The sequence below is a fragment of the Molossus molossus genome, unplaced genomic scaffold (assembly GCF_014108415.1).
Source record: "Molossus molossus isolate mMolMol1 unplaced genomic scaffold, mMolMol1.p scaffold_m16_p_6, whole genome shotgun sequence".
Lineage (NCBI taxonomy): Eukaryota > Metazoa > Chordata > Mammalia > Chiroptera > Molossidae > Molossus > Molossus molossus.
The window spans coordinates 76,723,114-76,747,103 of NW_023425399.1; the positions used below are offsets into that span (position 1 = coordinate 76,723,114).

At 43.2% G+C, this 23,990-nt stretch overlaps 1 protein-coding gene across 1 annotated transcript in view; it reads left to right on the top strand.

Moving 5' to 3' along the window:
* TTC39C (tetratricopeptide repeat domain 39C) overlaps window positions 1–23,990 on the top strand; it is a 105,200-nt gene that overhangs the window by 58,009 nt on the left and 23,201 nt on the right. The window contains exons 3-6 of the mRNA XM_036245668.1: window positions 1,609–1,737; window positions 4,027–4,141; window positions 13,646–14,000; window positions 15,528–15,696. Of these exons, the coding sequence (XP_036101561.1) occupies window positions 1,609–1,737; window positions 4,027–4,141; window positions 13,646–14,000; window positions 15,528–15,696 (768 nt within the window). The remainder of the gene's footprint in view (window positions 1–1,608; window positions 1,738–4,026; window positions 4,142–13,645; window positions 14,001–15,527; window positions 15,697–23,990) is intronic.

Genomic DNA, 23,990 nt, shown 5'->3' on the forward strand with positions numbered 1-23,990 from the left:
TGGCAGTGCCCAGCCACAGACACCAGGCCAGCTTCTGGTGACGTGGATTTTCATTCAAGCTATTTTTTTTATATATATATTATTGCCAGGTAATACAACAAAATTTTTAAAGTATACTTTTTTTGCAAGAAAACAGAGGTCCCTACCTCAAAGCAGTGCTGGTTGGGTTGGGAGTCTCACGTGATGGAGACACAGCCAGAAGCTTAGCTGGCTGGAAGAGGTGGGTGGGGAGGGAGGCGGCATCAGTGTTGAGATTTAGTTGGGAAGAGTGTGGTGGGGAGACTTGGGTAGAGGTGTCCGTGGTCTTGTTTGGCTAGATTGGAAAAGTAGGTTAGCGTCATGCTGAGGAGGCCTAAGTGCCTAGGTGGGGCTGGCTGAGTGTGGTAGGGAATGGAGAGCTACATGAAATTAATTCGTTAGGTCCTTCCAAGAACCTGTGTCTGGTCTCTGCCCCTGTAGCCCATTCATTTCGGAAACCTCAATTCTGCTGGGTGAAAATAGCAGGTTTTCACCGAAGGGATTGCCCCTACCTAGTCAAATGTGGCTTGAAAAAAATCTACCAGGACCAGCTGCTTGGAAACAAGCTGTCGGAATTTTTCACTGTGGACAACAGGAGTTCCCTATAAGCGAACCCATTGTAATTGCTATCCCTGAAAAGACTGAATTTTAAAGAACACCTGCTAGCTGATGTTGCATTAGTGTTTTTATGCAATACTTGATGGAGCCAGCCATCCATGTGTGGGTAGAGTACACTTTTCAATGAGACTCTGTTATAAAATCTGAATAGCCCTGAGCAGTTTGGCCCAGCAGCAGAGCGTCGGCCCGCAGGCCAATGAGTCGGTTCGATTCGGCCAAGGGCACGTACCTCGGTTGTGCTTCATCTCTGGCCCTGGTTGGGGTCGTGCGGGAGGCAACCAGTCGATGTGTTCCTCTCACATCCATGTTTCTCTCTCTCTCCCTGTCTCTCTTTCCTACTCTATCTGAAGTTAAATAGAAAAATATCTTCGGGCGAGGATTAAAAAAAAAACCACGGAATTAAGCCCTGACTGGTTTGGCTCAGCAGTTAGAGTATTAGCCCAAGGACCAAAGAGTCATGGGTTCTATTCCTAGTTATTGGCATGTACCTGGGTTGCAGGTTCTATCCCTGGCCCCAGTTGGGGTCATGCGGGAGGCAACCAATCAATGTGTCTCTCTCACATCGATGTTTCTCTCTCTCCCTCTTTTCCTTCCATTCTATCTAAAAATCATTGGAAAGAATTAACAAAAAACAAACAAAAAACTGAATCAAGTGGACCAATCAGAAATTATACAGGGTTTTTGTTGCTGTGTTTTTAACTAAAAAAACATTGTAGAACAGTAAGTGCAAGGGCATTCATCACCACGCATTTGTTTTATGCTGGTGTAATAGAGGTATATTCTTATTTAATACTGAGATGGTAGCGTTGTGGTTTTCTAAATGAATACAGTATGATGTAACATTCTGATTCTTTTACTTGCAAAAAATAATTTAAATGTTTTTATAGTTTGGAGTTTTGTTGTAAAACTTGGTGTAAATTTTCACACACTTACTGATTCATTCATTCATTGTCCTCGTTTCTTTCTTGGAAGAATGCCATGATGACATTTGAGGAAGAAAAGATGCAGTTGGCATGTGATGACTTAAAAACCACAGAAAAGCTGTGTGAGAGTGAGGAGGCTGGAGTAATCGAAACAATCAAGAATAAAATTAAGAAGAATGTAAGTACTGTGTCTTTAGGTTACGGACTGTGTGCCCCTCATTTAGGACATTGCTCATTTTCTTGTCTTGGTATTTAGAATATGACTGAAAGCACTAGATCTTTCTTAAGGCTTTTGGTTATGTAGGATGTATTTCTTAAAACAAGAGAGCTCCCTGCAGTCTTTGGAGCCATTCAGTGCATGTTCCTTTGATATCTTAAAGTCATCTTCTCCCACGATGGGCCACATGGCAGAGGCTTTGTGAGGCTTTAGTGTATGTAATTCAACTATGTTGCATTTTGGCACAATTTGGGAATTCGGGTGTTTACCTACTTTTCCCTAGGCCTCACCAGCCTTTGGTTACAAATAATGTCAATAATGTCATAATCTACTTTTCCTGATTCTTCTTTTACCTTCCAGTGCAAAAGTCCTAGGTTTTGGAGAGGCATCCACCTACCCCCGATATTTCTGGAGTGCCCAGTCTCACATATGTCGCATATTGAGCTGACAAACCAGTCTGGATATAGTCATAAACCACCTGTCCTTTCTTCTTCGTGTCAGTCCAGGTTGCTTCATCTCTGTTCTGCTTCAGGTGCTCACCGTGAGGGAAGCCACTGGTGGGCCACGAGTATTGTCTCCTGATGCTCGAGAAGGGTTAGACTTTTTCTTGATTCTCCTCTCTCCAAACTTGACCAGATCTAATCAATGATTAAATTCTGTTGACTCTGTTTCTTAAATACCTTCTAAATTCATGTACTGTGGGATCCCCATCCTCCTGCCATTTTCTGAGGTTCACCGCCATCTCTACTTGCCTAAGACAACCCTCACTGGAATTTCTGCCTCTACTCTTACTGTTGTCGGAGTCATTCTTCATCATACAATCCCCTGGAATGCAAATAACATGTTGCTGGCTTCATTTTCGGTGTTCCTATCCCTCACTACTGCCATGACAATAAAGTCTGAGTTCCTTAATGTGGCTGACTTGGCATTTACTTTTCCTCTGCCTGGAACGTGCTCCTCCCTCTTGACCTGGTTTGCACTCCTCCTCCTCCTTAGATCTTTTCTCCAAGTACTCTTGCCTTAGTGTGTCTTCTACAGGTTTCCATTGTTCCTTGTACTTGATCCTTCAGAGCACTTACTACATTACATAGCAAAAAGATCAGCATTCCCTCGCTAGACTGTAAACTTATTTACATGTCTGTCTTCAGTATCTAGCACCATGCCTAGCACACATGTCCATCATTAACATTTGTAATGGATCCTTGCAATTTAAAAAGCATTTTCACATACAGTATCTCATTAGCCCTTCCAACAACACTACAGAGTAGATGTTATTACAAGCAAAGAAATTGCCTAAGCAAACAAAAATAATGAGCGCTGGGACCAGATCAGGAATAACTATGACCGTGATGAATTATGCTAACCCAGAAAAAGGGGGACCCGTCATTCTGTCATGTAAACTATGTACTGTGGTTATATTCGCAAAATCCTATCACTTCTTACATCAGTGTGAAAGCCGAGGAAATGCCGTCAAGTTTACTTTGTATTCAGAACGCAGTGTTCTATTGCAGAGTGATTTTCCTTCGTTTAGAAACATTCTTTACCATGAAGACCAATACCAGAAAGACCAGTATCTTATAAAAAGTACTTTTTTTGGTTGTTTTTGAAGGCCTGAAATTATTATTGAAGTCCTGAGCACCAATTTTCTAATATACTTAAATGACCTGCTATTTGGCAACTTCTAGCGAGGGATATAAATTATTATTTTATAAAGATAATCACTTTAGACTATGACCCACATTTCACGTTCAATTTGCGATTCAGTCAAAGCTCATTTTTAATTCTGGAGTATTCTCTCCTAAACAAAATGTAACCAGTGTCCGATCCTCACATCTCAGTGAGCCCGAGAAAAGAACCTTAATATCAGTCGTGCCTGAAGGTAGATGGCTACACAGTGGCTTTTCAGATAATCCACTTTGGGGAATGTTTTGTCCCTTTAGTGATTTTTATTTTAGATAAGTAAGAATTTACATAGTTTTGAAAAAGTTAAAACCTTGAAGTTCTTGGTTGGCTCTCCTGTTTCCCATGAATTCAGTTTTTACCATTTAGAATATCTGTCTTTGAGTTACAGTCTTCAGCTAGACCTAATGGCAATACAGAACTACCAAGCTCATAGCATAAATTTGGTCTTGCTTGTAGTCACTGCCATGGTTCAAGGAAATTATTTTGCACAATTAATTACTAGATATTTGGAAAGAATGTTGTTCTTATGTGTGATTTATCAGTGCGTACTTCCTTCCCACCAAACAGGTTGATGTCCGAAAATCCACCCCGTCCATGGTTGATCGACTTCAGAGGCAGATAATCATAGCCGACTGTCAAGTTTACCTGGCAGTGCTCTCGTTCGTAAAACAAGAATTGTCAGGTATTCTGATGCATCATTTTTAACGGCTTTCACTGTTCAGTGTACATAATTGTACTCTTTTTTTTTTTTAGAACATCTCATATTTTAGTCTTTGAAAGTACGTGACACCTCTTTGGGGCATGATACCAATTTATTACTTGGGAAGTTGAAACCACAGCTAAGTTGTGTTTAGTAGATTACTTTTAGTACCAATGTGTTTGTTTATCTTCTTGTGTCAAGAGAATTGTCATACTTAAGAGAATCTACCAGTGCCACAGGCAGGCAGGCAGACAGGCAGACACTTTCTTGGTGGGAATCAAGTTGTGATAATAACCATTGCAGTGAAATATAACTGGTGTAAATTTAGGTTTTCCAGAAAATTGTTGTTGAAGGCCTGAGCACATGCTAAGATTTTCTAATATACTTGAATGACCTACATTTTAACCTTTAGAGAGAGAGAGAGAAACTAATTTCTTAATTGGTTCAAGAGAGATGTTTTCTCCAATATTGTAGCTTTAATATCTTGAGTGGTATAGACTCAAATTGAGTTTCTGATAGCTTTCTGTAAGACTGTGCCCAATGTGGACACTAATTCTTTGGCTTATGTGGTTATGTATCGCTCTGATATGACAGAAGTAGGCCACGTAGGTATAATTTACCTGGTGGGAAGAAAAAGAATATTGGAAAGGAAATCAATTAAAATTCGCAATCACAAAAGCATTTTCTTACAAACCTTAAATGAAGAGATGTATGTTGCTAAGTTATAATACCTACTTTTCTTCCTAGACTACCAGAAACTAGTTCTCTTCCCATCTCTTCAATTCTCTTCTCTCTTTATCTCCTACTTGAGGATGGGACTTCCTAGAATTTATCCTTCTCTTTAAATATGTTTTATGATTGTACTTTGGTCTTCTGCTTTATTTTAATGATTATTTTTTCTCTTTAATGTTCATCTCAGGATTGTCCCAACAACAACCTTACTTATGTGAGTGTGGGCATCTAGCTCCTCAGTTTTCTGCAGTGCAGTACTGTAAAATCCCCACCGTGCGCCACTGGTGTGTGTAAGAGAGCAGTGGGACTCTCTGGGCCTCTTGGGGGTCAAGACAGGAGCTTTGTGTTTTCTGTGACCTGGTACTGCTTTTTCCCTACACTTAAGGATATTTTTAGGGAGCTAATTTTAGCCATTAAGAAAATTTGGCTCAGCGGTTAGAGCATTGGACCATAGACTGAAGGGTTTTGGGTTCGATTCTGGTCAAGGGCATGTGCCTGGGTTGCAGGTTCGATCCCCAGCCCCTGTAGAGGTCATATGGGAGGTAACCAATTGATATGTCTCTCTCACATCGATGTATGTTTTTCTTTCTCTCTCCCTCACTCCTACTCTCTCTAAAAATCAATGGAATAATATTCTCAGGTGAGGATCAACAAACATAAAATAAATTTTTTTTTTTTTTTTTAAATCCTCAACCGAGGACATTTTTTCATTTTTTGTACAGATAGAGTGGGAGGGAGAGAGAGGAAGAGAGAGAGAGGGAAACATCGATGTGAAAGGGACACATCGAGTGGCTGCCACCCGCACAACCAACCAGGGCCGGGGACAAACTGCAACCGAGGTACATGCCCTTAGCGGGAACCGAACCCGGGTCTCTCCGGACCGCAGGTGGACGCTCTAACCGCTGAGCCAAACCGGCCAGGGCATAAAATAAATTTTTTTAAAAATCTGTTGAGAGAAGGCTAAATCAAATGTAGTAAAATGTTTGGGGAATACAAGTAAAGGGTATCTGGACATTCTTTGTATTAATCTTGCATCTCTTCTCTAAGTCTGCAAGTATATAAACATTTAAAAGGGAGTATATCTGTCCTTCATTGGTCCATTCACAGATAATTGTTGAACACATTCAGTGTGCTAGGCACTGTGTTATATGAGCAAACCCAGGTCATGGTCTCTGCCCCCATGAAATTTAGCATTACCAGTTAGTAGTAGTTAATTTTTTTAATTATTCTGATTTTAAAGTTACTAAATACTGTTATGGAAAATAAAAGAAAGAAAGAAAGCAAGTCATCACTAATCTCAACACTTGGAGAAAATCACTCTTTATTGCTAATGATCTATTTTATATTTCTGTATATTTCTTTTCCAAAGTTGAATCTATAGTGCTTTGTATTCTACTTTTTCCTTCTAGATTATATTTTATATACTGCCCCATCACTCAGTTTCAAAATATAATTTAAAATAATAGTATGTTAATTTATCATGATCTTTCTGTAATTTACTTAACAATTTCTCTGGGGCATTCAGGTGTTCTTTGCTATTTTTTTTCTGGTTATTAGTGAAACTGAATATATATATACACACATTTTTTATCCTCACCTGAGGACATTTTCCCATTTTTATTCAGATAGAGTGGGAAGGAGAGAGAGGGGGGAGAGAGAGAGAGAAAGAGAGAGGGAGAAACATCAAGGTGAAAGGGACACATCAAGTGGCTGCCACCCGCACAACCCAACCAGGGCTGCGGACAAACTGCAACCGAGTTACGTGCCCTTAGCGGGAACCGAACCCAGAACCACAGGCTGATGCTCTAACCACTGAACCAAACCGGCCAGGGCTGTATATGTTTTTATTGATTGTTAGAGAGGAAGGGAGAGATAGAAATATCAATGAGTGAAAATCATTGATTGGCTGCCTTTTGCAGGCACCCCTCTGAGAATCGAGCCCACAACCCTGGCATGTGCCCTGACTGGGAACTGACCTAGTCAGTCCTTGGGATGACACTCAGTCCACTGAGCCACACCAGCCAGGCATGTGTGAATATGTGAATATTATTATTTTTTTATTCCTCACCTGAGGATGTTTTTCTACTTATTGTCAGATAGAGTGGGGGGGTGGGGGGGTGGGGAGAAAGAAAGAAACATTGATGTGATAGAGCCACATTGACTCATTGCCTCATGCACGACCCCACCAGGGTCAGGGACGAGCCGCAGCTGAAGTACGTGCCCTTGTCTGGAATTGAACTCGTGACTCATTGGTTCATGGGCTGAAACTCTAACCGCTGAGCCAAACCAGCCAGGGCATGTGTGTGTGTGTGTGTGTGTTTTAATGCTTCATACTTTTTTCTTTTTTCTTTTTTATCCTCACCCGAGGATATTTTTCCATTTTTTTGTACAGTAGAGTGGGAGGGAGAGAGAGGAAGGGAGAGAGAGCGAGAAACATCGACGTGAAAGGACACATCGAGTGGCTGCCACCCGCACGACCAACCAGGGCCGGGGACAAACTGCAACCGAAGTACGTGCCCTTAGCGGGAACCGAACCCGGGTCTCTCCGGACCGCAGGCCGACGCTCTAACCGCTGAGCCAAACTGGCCAGGGCAATGCTTCATACTTTTAAGAGTTCTTGTTCTTTACCTCATTTGAACTTCTTTATATTTAATTGCTCGCTCTTCATTTTCCCATACTATTTATAAGTATCTTTAAAATGTATTATCCAAGGGCGGTTTTTTCAGTGAACATATATTAATTACTTTTGTAATAAAGAGTTATTTTTTTTTAAGCTAAAAAGTTATTTTTAAAACCTATTTTATGGTACTTGCCACCTTGTTTTATGTTTTATTTCCTCTTGGACTTCGAGGCGGGCCGTCGTCTCCCTCTCTTGGACATGATATATGCGCAGTGACTTCCTCAGCGAATGAGGAGGTTGCTTTCCTTATTTTACAGGGGAGGACATTGAGGCTGAACAATGTGACTGAGGTCGAACGTTCACAGTTTATTAGTGATGACAAAACCGGCACAGAGCCATGGGTTTCTTATTTCACCCTGAATTCCTGTGCTCTCATCACTTTCCCATCACTTTCGTTTGGTCACTGGAGCCACCACCTTCCAAGTGGCTCAGAAACCCGGATCTCTCAGACCTTCTCCCTCACCACCATGTGCACTCTCTCCCTACGGTCCCAGGGAACTAGCCCCTGGAACAGTACAACGGCCTGCTGTGAGCTCACGCTTCTCCAGGCCACATTCTCCATGTGGCCATTGGAACCATCTTTCCAAAGCTTGGCAGATCTGTGCTTGAAACACTTAGCTGTTCTGCATCACCAACAGAGGAGAGTCCAAATTCCTTCCCAAGCTGGTGTGCAACGACCCGGCCCCCTTCCCAGCAGCTAGTTAAGCAAAGCTTGCGGCTGCCCGAATGCCCTTTGCTGCCTCATGCCTTTTGCACGCTGCCCTCTTCAGCCTGGAGCACCCCCACCTCTTCTCTCTCTCGCCTCTCCAGGTGCAGCCCAGGCCAGCTTCCTTCCTGGACTTCTTCCTCGTTGACTGCATCATCTGTGCTCTGTGTGTCCTTGTACATAGTCAGCCAGAGAATGAATCACACAGCAATACAAAATGTTATTTACATGTCTATCTACAGGATTAGACTACAGACTCCTTGAGGCAGGAACTTCTGTCTACCTGCTGTCTTTTGCTTCCATATTTATTGAGTACATACACTGTGTCAGGCACTGTGAGGTAATAGATGTTAATGGTCTAGAGATGAATGAAATAGAGTTCTTGCCCTGAGGGAACTGATGACTTAGCAGGGAGAAAGAGGAGTAAATAAATTATAATTTAGGCGACACTTTAAACAGTAGACATAGAAGTTAGGCATAGAGGATGCACAAGGAATGAGCAGTTCCTGATCTCGGCCTGGGAAGATCAGGGATCCCTGATCCTGTCCTTGAGCAGGGTTACAAAGAACAAAAGTCCATCTTCTTCTCTAGGTCCCCGGCACATGATCTGGTACCTTTGCCTAGCATGTGGAAGGTGTGTGCTATGTGGATTAAAGGAAAGATGATGCCATTCAGGAAGGAGATGCATGACATTGAGCCCCAAGAATAGCTGGGATTGGAGAAGTGAGTCTCTTGGACGGCTGTTGACTGGGGATCAAGATAGTAATGAGGAGGTAGGCTGACTAGCAAAGACATCTGTTCTCCCTTCCAGAGTCTCTTCTGTGGGTCACAAGAAAGGCAGGCCTGAACTTACCTTCCATTGTAGGGCTGACCAGCCTCATCCAGGGCAAGTGAACAGGCAAAATGCTCTATAGGAGCTCTCTCCAGACACAGGCCCCACAGAAACTTCGACACATTTTCCCCCAAGATCATTTTGGTATAACTTGATAGTTTCATTTTCCAGACAACTCTGGCCCTTTCCCAGAAAGGACTCCCCCACCCCACCCACCCCTCTGATGGGGTCAGGGTTTCCTCTCTCCCCTACATCCCCCAGCTGATAGAGGCTGGGCCCCCTAGGGGAGGGCAAATGGTCTGGTTTTCCGCTCTCTGTGTCTTTCTCCACAAGCACAGATAATAGTGACTGAATGATTTATATTTGACCTTTCAAAGGAGCCATATGGAAGGCCATGCCGAGTGCGGGGCTCTGGATACGGCTCCTCTGCTCGTTGTGCGATGTGTGCTCACTGGCCACATCGCTGTCCCTGCAGGCGCTGAGCTGCTGCCTGCTGTCTGCCGGAGCCCCCCTGCTCCGCCGGATGCTCGCTCAGCCTGGCTCCGGCCCCCCGCGGGCATGGCTGTGCTCAGGCCGCTGCGTCACAGAATGTGGGGCCAGGAGCAGGGCAGGTCCCGGGGAAACTGTTTCGACAAGTTGAATTTAGAAAGGAATAAAAACAGAGTTTCTCTACGTGTGTGTTAACTTTATTTTGCACATATTTCAGTTTATAATTGTTGACTTGGTCAGGACTTTGGGCTCTGTTTACCTGGCTGAAATGAAATTCATAAAAGCTTGTTACTTACTATCAACGTTAACATGTGTTTTTAAACACTAGCACCTAAGCTCCTGTCTCAGGCAAGAAATTAAAGACATGTTGAATTAATTTCACTTTCATTTTTCTTCTCTATAAACGGGTGTTCACCTTGCCGGTGTTGTTTTGTTTGTTCACTGAGTTCTGCGCAGTTAGTTAGCATTGCTGGAGTTTTGTGTTTGTTTCTGTCGTTACCAGCCTTTTCTGTACCTCTTCCCCTGAGACCTGGATGACTACAGTTCATTTCCCCAACACTGGTCCCTTCACCCCCAAATCTTAGAAGGTCCCTGCCTTTCCTGTGCTGGTGTCCATTCCTCAGCTGGACACCAGGGGCCCCGTAATCCGAGCACATTGTCCCTACACACGTTTGTCCCGGTGTCCCCACTTTCCTTGGCCTCAACCCCCTTAAAAATGCTGTAGTAGCCTCGAAAATACAGGATAAGATGGAGTTAAAATTCTCCCTCTAAATTTCCAGTTAGGCATGGGGTAGGAAGGAATAGTTTTCTGCTGAAATCCTGCAATACTTATTTTGCACTTTCTAACTTGGGTATGTGTTACATAGAAAACAATCTAATGACAAAAAGGAAATTAAAAAAAAACACCTCAGTTCTGACCGGTTTGGTTCAGTGGTTAGAGTATCAGCCCTTGGACCAAAGGGTCTCAGGTTCGATTCCTGGTCAAGGGCATACGTGGGTTGCAGTTGCGATCCCCAGCCCTGGTTGGGGTCATGCAGAGGCAACCAGTCCATGCGTCTCTCTCATTGATGTTTTTCTCCCTCCTTCCCTCCCTCCCGCTCTATCTAAAAATCAGTGGAAAAAATATCCTTGGGTGAGGAGTAACAAAAAAAAAAAAAAAAATCAATTCACCCATAATTTCAACATTGTTTGTTTTCATTTTCTATGTATGACTCAATGGAGCACAAGTAACCATAGATATATAGGGTTGGGCAAAAGTAGGCTTACAGTAATACAAGCGTAAACTGTAAACCTACTTTTGCCCAACCCTGTATAGTGTTGTTACCCAGTTATTTCTTTCATTTGTTGTTGTTGTTTTTAATCCTTACCCAAGGATATTTTTTCCATTTATCTTCAGATAGAGTGGGAAGGAAAGAGAGGGGAGAAAGAGAGAGAGAGAAACATCTATTGGCTGCCTCCCACATGATCCCGACCAGGGCCAGGGACCAAACTGCAATCAAGGTACGTGGCCCAGACTGCAATAGAACCCGAGACTCTTTGGTCCATGGGCAGACACTCTAGCCGCTGAACCAAACCGGCCAGGGCTCATTTGTTTTATTTTTAATTTTATTGTAGGCATTTGGAGGGCTGATATTATTTATGTCTTAAAGTTCTTTTCTATCCCTCAGGTGCCAAGAACAGTCCTAGGCACATAATAGGAACTTAATGAATATTTTTTAAGGTTTAGAAAGTTTTATTTATTTTTTTTTACCCGTAGCCAGTGTTTATTTCTTTTCAGTTAGATCTCAATTGCTTGTATGTTCTCAGAATATATAACTTAGTTTTCTCTCTCTCTCTCTCTTTTTTTTTTTCTATTTAGTCTCTGGCCTTTTGTATCATAACTGAGTCATGCCTGTGGGCGTCCTGGATCAGCCTAAATACTCTGTCAGCATACAAAGACTTCAGGGTTTTCTCAAACATTTTTCCCAGTACTTCTGTTTAGGATGGAAGAAGTCAGTGAGCCCCTTAAAGGCAGGGTCCATGTCTTATTTCTTGTTTGGTGCCCGAAAGGTGATATTTGTTCAAATATTTTTGTTAAATTGAATTGAAGAAAATAAATTGTTTCAAACATATATTACTTTGCTTGTTCATTCAGTGGACTTAGGCTACGGGATGTTAATTATCTAGAATTTGTGGATAGTTTTGAATTGTGGTCTCATAGGAGATATGATCATCATTTGTCAGAAAATTGACACATTGAAGTAAAATGATAGCTTGATTCCATGGATTGGGGTCCTCTCGACTTTCAGGTTCAATGATACGCTTGAGGGACTCGGCCTGTAATCGTGCTGATGGCTTTGATTTATTACAGCAAAGGTTACAAAGCAAAATCAGCAAAGAAAAAGATGGATGGGGTGGAGTCCAGGAACAGCTTCAGGGTTCTCTCCCAGTAGAGGCACACAGGATGCGCTTAATTCCCAAGGCAACGTGTGAAATGTTACATGTGAGATGTTACCAACTGGGGAAGCTCGTTAGAGATGTAAGACCCAGGTTTTCATGGGGTGCTACCATGTTGGCACCCTCTGCCTTGCACATACCCAAATTCCAGACTCCCAGAAGGAAAGCAGGTGTTCAACATAAAACACATTGTTTGTACAAGCAATGTAGGCACAATGATCCACTCTTATCAGTTCTGGGAATGGTGGGAACCCTCCCAAATCCAAGTTCCCAGATATCAGCCAAAGGCCAACAATGGGAGCAGGTCTTTCAAAGGATAGCAGTGAGCCTGCTGCATTAACTCTTTTCTGTGCATAACATATATTCTTAGATCACTTTCAGTTCAGGGATCGGACCCTTATAAATTCGGTTTTGTGCTCCATCTTTTCTATAATTTAAGCGTATCTCTTTAAAACTTTTTTTCCTGCTGTTCTGGGACAGTTCAGGTTGCCTTCTGTTTGTACATTGGGGTCAGAGAGTTGATGCCATATTGGTACCAGTGCCAAGTGGATGAGCTCCCTCCTGCAGTTATGAGAGGACTGTTCTATAGAAAATTCCCTGTGGAAGACCTTTTTCTCAAAAATGTGGTGATGATGCACTCAGAGAAGCACTAATAAATGGACTCCCTCTTCCGTTCCTCATCAGAAGGGAAAAATGTTCCCAGGAGGAGAGGCTGAGGCAGGGCCTGAGGCTTGTCTGAGAGGGGCCATTGGGGCCTGGGGAAGGATAATCCCAGGTCTTATCTCTGATATCTTCTTTGTGGCACACACTCTCAAGAGGGCTCTGTTAGCAAAAACTGCCCCATTGGAAGCAGCGTTAAAAAATAAGATGTTCACCCTCTGCCCCCCTTCTCACTGGATCTCCCTAGGCTGAGACAGTGGCTGGGCACCATTGCCACAGACCAGGTCAAGTCACCCCACTGTGCGGCCAAGCCTCCAGGAGGCATTAGAGATGAACTGGGGATTCGATACATTTCTGCATTTAACACTAATGACTCTTTTGTTAATAAACCGGCCATTTGTTTACCCAATAAATATCCATCCTTTTTGTTGCTCGTTTCATTTTTGGTGAAATCTCCATGCTTGGTGCTTGGGTGTACATTTAGCAGTGAATTAGACTTAGAGCTTGCCCTTGAGGAATGAACCGCCGGGGAGACAAATGTGAGAGTTAACCAAAGAGGCTCATCAGGAAAGCGCCTTGGTAGCTCAGAGATGGAGAGGTTTGTGTTCACAGAACACCTGAAGAAAAGTCAAATTCAAGTGATGACCCACTCGCTCCTGCGCTCCCCGTGTGTACTAGACTAGGCCCTAACTAGTGTTTGAGGGGCTTGATACAGCAGTGAGCACAGAAATACAGTGGACTAAAGGGAAACAGCACACAAAGAATTTAAGCCCTATAAAGAAAACATGGTGCATTTTTTTTTTTAAAAATGATGCAGACGATCATTTTTTTGCTTGTTTTTAAAAAAAATTGTGCTCGAGTTTCAGATTCTTTCATATCCTTCATTATTAATAGAGGGAAATTATTTTGAATGCTTATTTTTGTCATGCTTTTCTCCCCTTCTCTTGATAGCATATATCAAAGGTGGGTGGATCCTTAGGAAAGCCTGGAAGATTTATAATAAATGCTACCTGGACATCAATGCCCTCCAGGAACTGTATCAGAAGAAGCTAACGGAAGAACCCTTGCCTTCTGACGCTGCAAATGATAATCACATTGTGACTGAAGGGGTGTCTGAGGAGTCTCTAAACAGACTGAAAGGTGCTGTTAGCTTTGGATATGGCCTTTTTCACCTTTGCATATCCATGGTGCCCCCCAACCTGCTCAAAATCATCAACCTGCTGGGTTTTCCTGGAGACCGCCTGCAGGGGCTTTCTTCACTGATGTATGCAAGCGAAAGTAAGGACATGAAGGCCCCTTTAGCTACGTGAGTAGCTATATTGCAATGCTTTGGTAGGTAATGTAGTGTTGAAAGTAAGTGAACAGCGATCAGACCTTTAAAGGAAACCTCAGGTAAAAGGCTTGTTTGGTTGACATGATGCCATGCTAATGTCGTTCAGTGCAGCACCAGGGACCGTGGTTTTGGTGGGGTTTATCAAAGCTGCCTTTCGAGAACGGGGCGCTGTTCTTAAGGCTCATGCATGAGTCCTGTATTTAAACAGGTAAAATGATCCTGTTTTTCAACCTTCAGTGATTTTATAAGCAATTTTTGTGACCTTGATCGCAGTCACTGAGATTCACAGTTCTGATTTTTGGACTTAAAGAATACAGATTTGATAAGACTTTTCTGTGGTCCTGACATTTTTATTCGTATGTCCTCATATTTGGTAATTTTCCTTGATGATTCTTGTTGGTGGTCCACTGGTCTCTTATATGTGGCTTTGGATATTTTGTGCTATTGAGTCATATTGTTCAGTCTAAGCTTAAATGACAGTTACTTAAACACGAGAGTGTACTGTCCAGGGCAAGGGTCTACCCATTACTTCATCAGTTAAAAATGATGTGATTTTTAAAAATTTGATAGCTTCCATTTGCAATTCGAATAATTTTACTGGACACTAATGTCCTTTGACATTATACCACTTGTCAAAATTTTTCCCCCAGAATGTTGATAGCACAGAGAACCTTGGTGAACTTGATTTCTAATCATGTCAGTATTAAGGAATTTGTATGTTAACCCTTCATCAGTGGTAGCTATTAAAGAGATCATTAATTTTTCATTTCAGAAATGTTTGTGCCTCCCCAAACCATATACAAACTGGTCCTTTATTAATTTGACTTAACGGATTTGTAACTTGTGATAATTTATGTTTATATCTTAATATTATTTTCTGAGAAAGGAATGGATTGAATTAATAATGTAAATTAGCCTGATCTCCAAAAGAGAACCAAATTTATGAGTATGCTAGAAGCACACATTTACATAAAAACTACATAAGTAATTATTTGTTTTTTTAAATTGAGCATCCTCAAAGGGCCTTTTGTCTGGTCCTCTCATTTCTATTTTAACCCAATTACGTATGTTTTTTGCCTGTGGTTCTTGTATTTAAATTCAGATTCTGTACATACTAACTTTTGTGAACACAACAACATTTTCCTTTTGCAACAAGTAATGCTTTCCTTAGAAGGAAAAGGCCTCTAAATTCATGGTAACCCGTTACTGTTTCTAGTTTGTGCATTGATGAGTAAGGAGTAGAGGTTCATGTGGAAGACTTCAGAAGAGCTAAATGCATCTGTCATTCTCCTCTCCCCCGATGAAAGAGAGTATGTTGATTTATATGTTGTGCTAAAGTTGCAGTTTTCCAAATATTGATAAAATTAAAATGGGGCAAGATATTCCAGTTGCGTAGTAAGCTTTAGGAAGGAGTACAGGGGGCTAGAACACATTGATTTTTAGAAGTAGAAGCACTACAAGGAACGTCTTTTGCTCACCGTCTGTCTCCTCTTCCTTTAGATTAGCTCTGCTCTGGTATCACACTGTTGTCCGCCCGTTTTTTGCCCTGGATGGCAGTGATAACAAAGCAGGCCTGGATGAAGCGAAGGAGATTCTTCTCAGAAAAGAAGCTGCTTATCCGAACTCCTCCCTCTTTATGTTTTTCAAGGGACGCATACAACGATTAGAGGTACTGTGCCTTCCCCCACTTTATTAAAATAAAGCTTTCTGTTGGTCTTATCTGTAATTATCTGGGAACTAGTATCATAATGAGCCTGAATGTCAGAGGGCCGGGGAACAGCTTGTCCCTGCGTCGTTCATTGTATCATCGCTACGGAAGACTCCGGGAACCTAGGATGTCCGCCTGTTGCCTTCTGCTCAGAGATGTGGGTGAGGCAGGGGCAAGAGTCTGGTCGGTAACGAGACGAGATCCGAGTGCTCTAAACCGCAGGCAGAAAAATAGTCGTTAAGTGTCTTAGTTGAAGAACACAAAATATATTTTTTTTTTCCTTTCTTGGAATTACTGATAATTTACTTCCAAATTTTCATTTTGGCTAGCAATTGATTTATACAGAAGTTATTGCCTTAAATGCCCAGGATGTCATCAGCTTTGAAATCACAGTAGCTTGTATTGTTTGTGTGCTTCATTTGGCTAGGTGCGTGCCCCGAGTGTCATACCTGCCGCCCCTCCCTTTCAGTCCTCAGAACAGCGCTATGGCATAGACATGCAGGTGTCATCAGCATTTAATACGCCCTGACCTTGGCCGGGGGGCGGGGGGTGTTCTACTTGTCCCTTGCACTTCTTTTTATTTGTCTGCTGGCTTGAGGAAAGGAGATTTGAACAAAAGGAAAACTTCCATGAGAAATCATACATGTGAAGAAGGTGGCTGTGTGCTGGGTGACCCCATACTCCTCCCACAGTGAGTGGTGAACCAGTGTGAGGCTCATCCAGGCACTGCAGAAGTCAGCCAGCCAGCCCCAGGGGTGGTGCTCTGGAAGGGGCTGGCCTGGGAATGTTTTCATGAGCACAGGATATTTTGTTCACTAATTGTGTCTGTGTGTTGGCAATGGAGCGTATATTATTTCCCCGGCATTTATTTTCTCCGTGAAGTACCCCAAGTCGACAGCTCCTCTCTTTCATACGTGGAAGTTGTATTTTAGGGATTATACTGATAATGTATCACTGAAACACAGCACAGAAAGCTCACTAGGATTGAATTATTTAAACCCATGTCCAAGTTCTTTTTCTTCGCGTTATCTGGAAACTGGTTTTCTTCGCATTTAGACTCATGAGCCTTCAGTTATATTTTTCCCTTTGTTTTCTTGCTGTTGTTACCAGACTGACAGGGTCTGTTTGCCTGCACGTACCAAAGCTCAATAAGATGCAAACAGAAGCTTGCAGCAAAGAAAGTAACGACTTATTTTTTAGGGAGTGGCCCAATGCTGGAGTCGCAGGGTGAACTAATGCTCAAAGACCTGGCTCCCCAGTGGCTTCCAGGGGGTGGGTTATATAGGGGAAAAAAATCACTGATCAATGTGACCAAGGGAGTTAGGGTTATGGTCAGGGTCATGGTCTCTACTGATAGGTCAGGGCTAGGGTAGGGGGTAGTTGATCAATGCATTTGGTCCTGATGTCAGCCATGGGGTCACTTCATTTGGTTTTGCTACTTTCTGAGCTTGGAGCTGAAACACAACCGAGGCCTAGATGTTATCTGTGGTTAACTAGAAATAACTCTGTCTTTGTGGTCAATAGACCCAAGGCTTTGTTCCTAAGATTATGAGTTTGTTTCTATTTTGTCCAGCATCAAACAGATACAAGAACAGACTGACAGCTGTCAGAGGGGAGGGGGCTGGGGGGCTGGGTGAAAAAGGTGAAGGGATTAAGCAAAAACAACAACTCACAGACAACAGTATGGTGATTGCCAGAGGGAAAAGGGGTTAAAGGGGGAGACAGTAGAGGGTAAAGGGGGGATAAATGATGATGGAAGGAGACTTGACTTGGACTGATAAACACAATACAATATACAAATGATGTATTATAGAATTATGTACCTGAAACCTGTATAATTTTATTAGCCAATGTCACCCCAATAAATTCAATTAGAAAATAGAAAATAAGATTATTTGATGCTGATCAGAACCTCATTGTCCTGAAGACTTAATGATTGAGTGAGTGGTTGTGCAAGGGAGGAGGAAGCAGGTGGGCCCAGGTGCTGGCTGAGGCCAGTTGGAATCAAAAAGAAGGAGAAAAGGTCATATTAAAGAAATGAAGTTTCTGTGTGATTACACTACCGTAAAAACATAGTTCCGATCCATCTTTTGTGCAGTCCGGTCTATATGTTAGTGTTCTTTTCTTTCAAGCTCAAGGTTAAGGTCTTACATGGAGTTATGTTCAGGTTATAAAAGTTTCTCTGCTCCCCTGGGTTTGTGCAGGAGGAAGTAACACTGTAAAAGGAAATGTGAAATGGACTGAGCCTTCTCACTTCAGTGATCATTTCTGAAATGAAAGTGGGGTGCAGGGTAAGCACTTTCCTAGATGTAAATTTCTTAACGGGTAAGCATTATGCATCCTGACTAACAGAACATCACCCTGGGTTCAGCGTTCAGCAGCGCTGCTGACGGATGAGAGTGAGCCTGCTGTTCACAGCCGTGCAGCGTAGCGAGGCACCATAGCATCAGGCGTTTGTTAAAACTCTCTCTCTTTTTTTTTTTTTATCCTCACCCGAGGATATTTTTCCATTTTTTGTACAGATAGAGTGGGAGGGAGAGAAAGGAAGGGAGAGAGAGAGAGAAACATCGACGTGAAGGGACACATCTAGTGGCTGCCACCCACACGACCAACCAGGGCCGGGGACAAACTGCAACCGAAGTACGTGCCCTTAGCGGGAACTGAACCCGGGTCTCTCCGGACCACAGGCCGACGCTCTAACCGCTGAGCCAAACTGGCCAGGGCTAAAACTCTCTCTTGATACCACCGATGGATAAATGCTCTAAATGGGAGTTTGAAGCTGTTAAATAGAAATGTAAAAGTCAGGATTTATATTTTGTTATGCTTGTCATTTTAATTTTTTATTTAAAACAAAAACTTTTAGGTAAACTAATAACCATTTCCCCCAAAAAACTTAACTTGGCACGGTGTTAGTTTATGCCACAACTAATTCCTGCTAGGGACTGAGCGGATGAGTCTAGCAATGCAGAAGCCGCAGTGCCATCAAAAGATTCTTATAAATATGGTCTGGGGAGGTGTACACAGTCCCCGTTACAACTCTTAGCAGGTGTTCAGTCTCTCTTGGGGGAAATGATTGTGATCTGAGGGTGGCAGTAGATGTGAACAGTTGTTTTCACTGTGAGCAGCTTGCTCATGCAACTGGTATTTGGTTTTAAGAAAAAAGACTAGAAGATCTATTAACTGCTTGTTCATTAAGCTGTAGCCTGAGGGTCAAGTGAAATGTGAGGGTCAGTGTTTCCAGTTGGCACTTCCCAAAGGCCCAGGGGATGAAAGGATTTAAGGCCTAACTCAAAATAGTATTGCTATTCCCCCCAGGGTGCCCAGGCACTGGTATTTCATTAACCTTTCCAAGTAACCCTGTAGTGAGCTTTCAGATGGTGATGTCCTTCATCTGGAGATGAGGAACTCAGCCCACAGAGTCTGTGAGTGGCTCTCGTCAAAGGCTTAGTAAGGCCTTCAAGGTCCCAACTCAGTTTATGAAAACACACGGCTCAGTGGATGAATTTGCTTGCAAAGAATCTTTCTTCTCAGTGAGCATTTAGGTTAGAGCTGGGCCCCTTGAGATCTTCCCACCAGCAATCAGAACGTGGCCTGAGGGCTGTAATTTGAGCAGATGCATCATATGACACTGACTTAGTGTCTTCAGTGATTCTGAATCTGCACACTTATTTGAGCTGCTTTTGTGTAAGCTGGCAGTCATAGAGGGTGACCAGCTCAGTATGTGCTGGCTGGTTTACATGCCTGTACTTGTTATTGTCTAATTATGTGCACTTTCTCTTCCAATATCATCCACAACTTTTACAGATACTCAGTTTGGCGTTTGTATGGGAAGATGGTCTTCAGCATACCCACTCCCATCTGCCACCCACATAGCCCTCACCGTGGTAGCTTCATGGTGGCTTCATGATTTTCTGTTGTTATGACGTGGCAGTGCGTCCTTCAGCTCTGGTGGTGCATGGGGTCCATCTGCACCTCAGGGTGGTGAGAACCTCTGCGCTTTGGGGCAGCAGCAGGACGTGAGTCTTGGCCAAGCTGCAGAATTTTCTTTCTTGCCTGCCTTGGCTGCCCTCCACTTCGTGTCTGCATGCTCCCATCTCCAGTCTCCATCCTCCTGGTTGCCCTTACTGTCTGTCTTTGTTGACTCCCCCTTGTTGGCTCCACAGTACTCGGCGTGTGATCAACGCGAAGCAGTGGTGATTATTCTCACCGAGTGCTTAAGCCTGGGAAGTGGGGTTATCAGGCTTTCTCCTTTTTCTCTTCTCAGGAGAAATAACTTGTTTTGGTGTTGACAGCTGTCAGTAAAGCCAGGCCTGTGATTAGAGAAGAGGGCGTGCAGGTAGCTGTAGGGGCTGTAAGTATTACACAGTTAATATATTGACTTTTCCTTGAATTTCCACAATGCAAACAGCTATTAGGAAGTTGACCCATGGGTTATATAGTAATCTCAATTTTGAAATGTGAATTGATATGCCCAGCCGGTGTGGCTCAGGGGTTGAGTGTCATCCCACACACCAAGAGATCGCTGGTTCAATTTCCAGGCAGTACATATGCCCAGGTTGTGGGCCCGATCCCCAGTGGGGGGCATGCAGGAGGCGGCCAATCGATGTTCTCTCTTGTCAATGTTTCTATCTCTGTCTCCCTCTCCCTTCCTCTCTCTCTAAAATCAATAAAGAAAAAATATTTAAAAAAATAAAATGGCCCTGGCCAGTTTGGCTCAGCAGTTAGAGCATCAGCCTGCAGTCCCTAGAGACCCGGGTTCGGTTCCCGCTAAGGGCATGTACCTTGGTTGCAGTTTGTCCCCGGCCCTGGTTGGTCGTGTGGGTGGCAGCCACTCGATGTGTCCCTTTCACATCGATGTTTCTCTCTCTCTCTCTCTCTCTCTTTCTCTCTCTCTTTCTCTCTCTCTTCCTCTCTCTTCCTCCCACTGTACCTGAACAAAAAATGTCCTCGGGTGAGGATAAAAAAAAAAAATGAAATAAAATAAAATGTTAATTGACAGTTTTAAAATTTTGTATGCTTTATTAATTTTCATTCAGTTAAGCCTATGGTAATGATAAGTCCATTAATGTATAAATTATTATTTTTCTTGATTATTTAAAAAGTATTAGGAACAAATCTGCATTTAATAAAGTATTTTTATTTCTCTCTAGTCCTCTTTTTTCTCTAAATAGTATAGCTAGTACAGCAACTTCCCTCTCCTTCAGTTATAACACCTAGTATGTAATATATAGGCATGTGTGTTTAGTTTTAAGTGTATACATAGTTTCATATAAACACTTTATGTAGTACAGCTATTTAGTAATGAAACTAATTTTTAACATTTTTCATCTGTCTCTATCATAAATGCTTAAATATTTACATGAATGAAATTCGATAAACATATTCTAATGAAGTTGTTATTATGTAAGCATTTGAGGCTTCTTATTTTGAAACTATCTTCTGAGCTTGGACCCATACTTTTTTGTTTGTTAATCCTCACCCAAGGATATTTTTCCATTGACTTTTAGATAGAGTGGGAGGGCGGAAAGGGGCTGGGGAGAGAGAGGAACATCCATGTGAGAGAGACACATCAATTGGTTGCCTCCCACATTCCCCCTAGTGGGGCCAGGGATGAACCTGTGACCCTTTAGTCCTTGGGCAGACACTTTAACCGCTGAGCCAAACCAGCCAGAGCAGGACTCATACTTTTTGAATATGCTGACATTTTAAACCTTGGGTTTGATTTTTGGGAGTGAAGTTCAGGACCTAGCACAAGACTGGTCCTCAGTTTACATGTGTTAAATGAATAGATAAGTCTTTTGGCAGGAAATCCTCTGATCAATGTGAGTGACATCATTTCTTTGTTAAGAAAGGAAGTTGGTGTCAAGGGCCCTTTTCTCCTGTGGCACCTGAGCCTTTTTCTAAAGCACTTCTAAGGAAGACACACAGCAGGCTTAACAAAGGAAATAAGAGGATGGCCTCCTAAGGAGGGTCCCAAATGAGATATTTAAATTCCGAAGTGCTGGCGAAAGAAAGGAATGAAATACCTTTAAATGAAGTAGAAAGCAATGGGATTTAAGTGAAGTCTGCTCCTCGCTGGGAGGTGAGAAGACGGGAGTCCCCGGGAGGCAGTAGACCCCGCCTCTCGACGATCACAGCAGCTGCATGCTCCTTCGGGAGGGCAAGTGGAAGCCAGCCGGGCCTCGAGGCCACCGGAAGACGCTGCAGGGATCGTCACCTTTCATCCGGCTGTGCACCTTATCACGCCATCTGACCTCTGTCCTTTCTGAGAAACACAGCCCAGCCTTCCTGCTACGGGTGCTCCTCTGCTGTGTACCCCACCTTCCTGCCCACGACGTGGACGATAGGATGTGGCTTCTCTTCTCAGAGCAGCATCTGCAGGGTTCTGCCGGCTGACCTGGACTCCACCGCGTGCGTGTCCCTTCCCCTCCCCAGAGGCTCGGGGTTTTCTCCCCGTTTTCTGTTGCCTGTGGAGTTCTGTGTGAAAGGCCTGTGTGCTTCTACCCTGGCGGGTGTTGTCCTGTCTCTGGAACCCTTTGCACCTTTCCTGCCTTCAGCTGTCTGAGGCCCCTTCCAAACACTGACTGGAGTGCTCTCTTTCTAGACTTTTCTAATGATAAAGTTACGTTTTCCTTGGTGCCCTCCAGAGTAAGTGGGAGGTCGGTGTTGCTGTATAGTCCATGAGCTCCCAGTTGTGGCAGGAACAGAAAAGGGGAGGTGGGCCCCTCTGGTGATGAATTTATCAGGTAGAGAAAAGGGACGGAAGGCTCCGGAGTCTTGGAGCACCGGGGGCCCCAGGGCAGAGATGCCAAACAGAGGAGGCAGGGCCTGTGCCCCTTGGCTCTGGGGCGCCGTGACCCTTCTCAGAGCTGCTCGGCAGCATGTTTGCTTGCGTCTGGTGGGGAGCAGGCCTGCCTCCTGCGTTGGAACAGCGTGCCTTGCCAGCGTGATGTAATGTTGTTATTTATAGGAGCAGGGAAAAGGCAATGCAGGAAGAGAAATAATTCCCCGACATTCTGTTAATTGAGGTGTTTGTTCTCTCCCTCCATCCTATGCGGTTCTCTTTATTACCTCGGGCACCAAAAACTCGGGTTGCTGTTTATTCTCAGAACTACACAGAATAAGAGATAGATTTATTCTGGTGCAGGAGAGAAGGAGCATAGCTGTCTTTACTTCCCAGCGAGATAAATTCACATTGTGTGGTTTAACGACCCTGCTCACTGAAATAAGAAGATAGTGAAATTGCTAATAAGTTAAATACATTTCCTAGGGCTAGACTTAAACTCTTACCATACAGGCCGTTGGGTTGAAAAGCCGGTAGAAGGTTAATGTTGATTCTTATTCCTCAGCTCACTAAATACCCCTAAGAGGATGAGCTCCCCTTGCCTATCCCAGCCCTAGTCCTAGGGGTGGGGTTCGGTGCATAACCTATCGTCAGGCGTCCTTGACAGCAGCCGTGCTAAACGGATTCTGCTGCTCAGCAGCATTATTGCTGAATCACAAGTAAGTAAGTGGGTTGTCACAACATGTCCCTCTGCGTGCTGCAGGTGACGAGATCTTCTCATTTTAAAACACATACATAATAGTTTATTTTAAGACATTAAGCAACTTCATAAAGATAAGCCAGTGATAATTAAATGCTGTTTTACTTTAAATTATTTTGTGATCTTTAATATACACATGAGACTATATTCAGTTTTGTTTATAAATCTAATATTTTCATGTTTTAACATAACTTTTATAAATAACCGGCATGCAGACTAATTAGATTTCCATTGTGTTAATAATGTGATATTTTCCTGTTGGGATCTTGGACTATTGTTTTTTTCCCTATTACTTTGCAATATTTTACTGTGATAGACAGTACTGCAAATAAATATCTTAGCATATTTTTCATTGACTTATTTCCTCGGGTCATAGCTTCAGTGGTGTCATTAGTAAAGTCAAAGAGTATAGCCCGGCTGGTGTAGCTCAGTGGATTGAGCGTTGTCCCATGGACTGAGAGGTCCCAGTTCAATTCCCAGTCAGGGCACAGGCCTGGGTTGCAGGTTTGATCCCCAGTGGGGGCCATGCAGGAGGCGGCCAATCAATATTTCTATCCCTCTCTCCATTCTTCTCTCTCTCTAAAAAAATCAATAAAAACATATTTATTTTTAATCTTCACCCAAGGCTGTTTTTCCACTGATTTTCGGATAGAATGGAGAAGGAGGGTGGGACGGGGGGGGGGGGGGAGAGAGAGAAACATTGATGTGAGA